This window comes from Palaemon carinicauda, unplaced genomic scaffold (assembly GCF_036898095.1).
Source record: "Palaemon carinicauda isolate YSFRI2023 unplaced genomic scaffold, ASM3689809v2 scaffold603, whole genome shotgun sequence".
Taxonomy (NCBI): Eukaryota; Metazoa; Arthropoda; class Malacostraca; order Decapoda; family Palaemonidae; genus Palaemon; species Palaemon carinicauda.
This window is the reverse complement of record NW_027171876.1, coordinates 35,001-40,000: the sequence shown is the minus strand read 5'-3', so window position 1 is coordinate 40,000 and position 5,000 is coordinate 35,001. Positions and strand designations below refer to the sequence as shown.

The following is a 5,000-nucleotide window of genomic DNA, read 5'->3' as shown; positions in this document are numbered from 1 at the left end:
ATGGGATCAGGAAGTGATTTGTTTATATCTGTATCTCTTAATGCCTCTTTAAAAGCTATTGGCCTTCTATTCAATAAATGGACAGTCTGACATATTAAAAACTCAAAATCCCTGATATCTAAAACATTATTTCTCATGGCTCCAAATAAGCATCTCTTAGTAAGTTTCACACAACTTTCAACCATTGAACCAAGAGCCGAGTTCCCTTTGAAAAACTGTTCAAACTGGAGGTTCTTTATGCCATTCTCTTCTAGATAGAGTTTAACTTCTGGGTCCTTTAGATAATCTAGAATTACGTTGCCTCCTGCTACTAACTGAGATCCCTGATCGGAAATACACAAATTTGGTAGTCCAAACTCAAATGTATGAAGCTGGAAGGCTCTAAGATACTCTTTAACACTCAAGTCCATGCACACCTTCAGATTTATAGCTCTACTCCATGTACATGTGAAACATATTATCCATGCTTTTACTTTTTTCCCACTGGAACGTACAAAGAAGGGTCCCATGTAATCTACAAAAATATAGCGGAAAGGAATCTCTGGGGGATTAATCCTAAAATCTCTATAACAGTGTTGATTAAGATTAACTGTCCTCTCATTAAACCTACGGCATATGACACATGTGCGGATTATCCTTTTAACTACTGAGAAAAATCTAGGTATCCAAAATATCTTACGTACTTCAGCCAGTAGCCTATAGCATCCAGCATGTAAAAAACGTTCATGATAATCTAATACAATATATTTAGTTAGTAAACTATCCTTAGAAATTAGCAATGGAAATCGCATCCTTCGGTCATCTTTCAGTTTCTGCATTTTGCTACGTACCCTTAACAGGCCTTCCTGATCCACATAAACATTGAGCTGTCCAACTAACTTGGGGATATCTTTGAGCAACAGGTTTCTTGATTCAAAATATTCAAAAATTTCAGGGAAGTGCTTCTGCTGATCTCTTCTTATTACCATCTTTGTAGCCTCTGCAAAGAAGTTATGATTAATATCAAAACAGCTAATATGTCCAAACTTAACAGGATCCTTTAGTTTTAGTTTCATTTTCAAGTTATTAACAAAGATAAGTACTCTACGGAAAACAGAAACAACTTTATGGTAGCTAGAACATCTTGATAAAGCATCGGTATGTTCCTCAATCTTTGTAGTTATAGTACCATGATAAGAATGGACAACACCAACAGGAAAATCTTGCTTTACCGGAAGGGCAGGTATTACAAAATCCAAGATAGATTCCCTGTTCAGCTGACCTTCTGTCTCATGAAGCAGAAATTTGGGACCTGAAAAGTAGTTAGTTTTTTTAAGCTGCTTGAAAGATAAGCTGCGAGTGATGCAATCGGCTGGATTTTCACAACCTGACACAAAAGAAAAATGAATCGGGTGTTTATTACACAGTTCATTTATTGTGTGTAACCTATTTTGAACAAATACTGAACACTTCTGCATTTTATCAAGCTTGGCAGAAAACCCATGTACCCAGGAAAGGGCAACGAAGCTATCCGAGTACACTATCAACTCTCTTATTTTGATTGGCATCATACAAGAAATTCCGGATAACTCCTCATACAGACGTGTAATTTCTTCTACGGCCAAAGTTATTCCTTGCAGTTCCAGAGATGTCATGCTTTTAGATTCCATTTGCTTGTTTACTATCCTATTTTTTGCAAAGACAAAACTGACCTTTCCTGTGGGAATATTTTGTATGTAAATGACTACACCAAACATCTGCTTACTACTGTCTGAAAATGCCAGTAGCCGGTAAGTATCTTCTCTACTCCCAAAGACTCTTGGTATCTCTGCAACAGAAGCAGCATTTGCTTGTTTGGCAATATTCCGCCATTGCCTCCTAACATCGGCATCTAATTCCTTGTCCCAGCCCAGATCCTTGTTGCACTGTAACTGATGCAAAAATAGCCTTGAACGATTAAGAATAGGGCCATTAAAGTTAAAGAGATCATACTGGGAGGCAATAGACTGCAATACTTCCCGTTTTGTTCGAGCTTGTATGTTAAGACTAATAGGTTTAGTAGATAAACTGTCTTGCTTCCTATCCCATGACAACCCAAGTAATTTTACCTTTTCATTGGTTTCTGTACTAAGCTCACTATCTATGTGGTCTTGCAATGCAAAATCATTACTGATGTACTGCTGCAGGTAAAACTTGTAAGGCTCAAAAATGCTTTCTAGTTGTTGATATGCCCAGAGAAGTTCTTCAGAACTATCATAGGCAACTGCACAGTTATCCATGTAACATAGTTGATATATCATCCTCATCAATTGTAAAAGTTTACTATCATCACCGTCTACATCTAAAATTAAAATCTTATATAGAGCAAGTAACAGTAATGCAGGGCTGCATCTTAAGCCAAAACTTAATCTTAAATTTCTGTATCCCACAACGGTAAAGTCTTCCTTCTCTACATTTCTGAACCATAGGCATAATAGCCTATTGCTATCTGTGTCATTCAAGGCAAGATTATTGAACGCTTTACATAAATCAAAACATAATAACTTCTGTCCAAATCTCAAATGTAATATAGCAGAGGAAAGGTTCTGGTTTAGATTTGGTCCTGAATATATAGCCTGATTGTGACTAATGGAAGGTTTACTAGAATCTTGCTGACAAAGATTAGACAAATACACTATCCTGCACTTTGTGGTTTCGCGATCCATTTTAAAGATGCCCATGTGAGGCAAAAAGCTATGGTTAGGGTGCTCTCTGATAAATTCGGGAAGGTTATTAATGCGCTCTATGATCCCCATACTTTCCTGTTCTTTAAAGACTTTATCCATTATCAATAGCTTATCCCTGTTATTTTGTAATTTTTTCAAGTTAGACTTTAAAATTGAAACTGCCAATCCCTTATTGGAACCTAATAAATGAGCCACCTGAGGATTCCAAAATAAAGGAACAACAATTCTACCTTCTTTATCTCTCTTCATATTTTCCAGGGAAAACTTAACCAACTTCTTATTTATTTCAGAACTCCCAGAATCAGAATCATTAGGTTCAGACTTTACAAATCTATGACAACTTTCTTCTAAAATTTGGTTAGCTACTTTGATAAGCTGAGATTCAATTATATCTCCCTTATCATCAAATACATTAATGTTAACGGGATCCACAGTACCTTTAAAAGCACAATCCGAAACAAGGCAAGTATTACCATTCCCGAAAATGCTACCAACTAAGTTGTGATCTGAAAGTTGAACCAATCCTTGAAAGCAACTTCCAACATAAGGTAAAAATGTTAAATCCTTCAATATTTGTTCCACATTACCATGTAACAATACTCCAGCAGGAGTTTCAGAATATAGAGATTCTAAGTTTGATCCAAACAAGTGTTCCTGCTGAGGAAGACAGTATGCTGAGCGAGTGCCAAGAATTAACTGAATACTCTGGATACCACAAGAATCATTTTACAAGCTTTCGTCTGCCAACAAATAACCTCTTTCTTTGAAACCACTTACTACCTTACCTAATTTAGGAAGTTTTAACTTTACATTAATAGAAGGTATACACAGTGCTTCAACTTTTCTAAGCCTATCCCCTATCTGTAAACTTACCTCAATCAGCTTAGTAGTATAATTCTTAGTGTTAATACCATTTACTGTTAGAAAAATATTTTCTCTTAATGTGGGTAAATTATAACTGTCCGCAATATCAGTCAAAATGAAGTTACACTGACAGCCACTGTCTTTTAAACATCTTAACTTTAAACCATTATCCAAGGTAGCAGTAAAAGTGAGAAGAACAGTCTGCATGTCAGAATCACTCTGGAAAGCTTCCACAATGTTAACCATTGAGCCAGATATCTCCTTATTTTCCTTAGGCTTGGATTTTGCTTTATCTTTACCCTTATCTGTACAAGATTGGCTATCTGGTTTATTTCCATCTTTATTTGTGACTTGCTTGCCATCAACAGACCGAATACACAGGAAACTGAAATGCCACTCCGAGCAATACTTACATTTATTATTGAACCTATACCTACAAAATTTACTCAGATGATTTAGGTTAGAACATTTTAGGCATCCTTTCAATTTTCTTATTTTATCTATCTTGGCTTCTGCAGAGTCAAATTTGGCACACTTGTGGATAGGGTGATCAGCTGGTTTACCATCTACTTTAGTGCATATACTACAAGGCTTAAAGGTCTTATTTATTTCATGCTTTACATCTACAGCTAAGCTGGTAGCTCCATGGTCACTAGCATTTGATGCTTTGGGGGAAAATTGTTTAGGGACTTCTTTAGTTTTCTTAGACTGGCTACAATAACGCTCACTAGCTTCAAAAAACTTGTCTACAATTTCATTTAACGTTGGCTTGGAGCTGTTAGTAATTTGAATCAAATGATTCTTAAATGCATCATTCAATCCTTCCCATATAAAAAACTGAAGTATACAGTCCACAGTAATTTTCAATTTGCGTATTCTTTCCATAATTAAACTAACCTTAGAGATAAATTCATATGGATCAGTGTTGTTAGAAAGTTTCAAATGGGATAACTGCCTCAAAACATTAAATTTCTGTGTGTCATCCGAAGCTAGGGCTTTCAGTAGTAATTGCTTTGCATGTGAATATCCCTGCTTATCTGCTTCCAAGGACTCTACTAAAACTAAGGCCCTACCTGAGATCTGCTGCTTTAATAACAAGAGTTTATCGTATTCAGGGTATTCAAATTTACTTAAAGTATCTTCAAATTCTTCAAAAAATCTAGCAAGGTCCTCGTCATCAGAACTAGTGTATTTAGGCAGGGGAGCTATGGGAGACTTAAGCAAACTTCTTGCGGAACTAAGAGAGTCATTTGAATGGGAAACTGGGTTCCTAATAGCCACTAAGCAAGATAAAAGTTTGTCATTATAGACCTGACAGGAGTCCAATTCCTCCTCAGACCTACGTTCTTCCTCTTCGTCGTCCCATTCCTCATACTTAAGCTCTAATATCTGCTTATTCAAGTCTTTCAATTCTGGAAGCCATTGTTCAAA

General features: G+C 36.2%; 1 protein-coding gene across 1 annotated transcript in view; it reads right to left on the bottom strand.

Annotated features, from left to right (window-relative positions):
- The window catches only part of LOC137637253 (uncharacterized), a 7,249-nt gene that overhangs the window by 574 nt on the left and 1,675 nt on the right, over positions 1-5,000 (bottom strand). Inside the window, exons 2-3 of the mRNA XM_068369513.1 lie at positions 3,579-5,000; positions 1-3,410 (exon numbers count right to left, since the gene is read on the bottom strand). The exon at positions 1-3,410 is cut by the window's left edge and continues 574 nt beyond it; the exon at positions 3,579-5,000 is cut by the window's right edge and continues 802 nt beyond it. Of these exons, the coding sequence (XP_068225614.1) occupies positions 1-3,410; positions 3,579-5,000 (4,832 nt within the window). The remainder of the gene's footprint in view (positions 3,411-3,578) is intronic.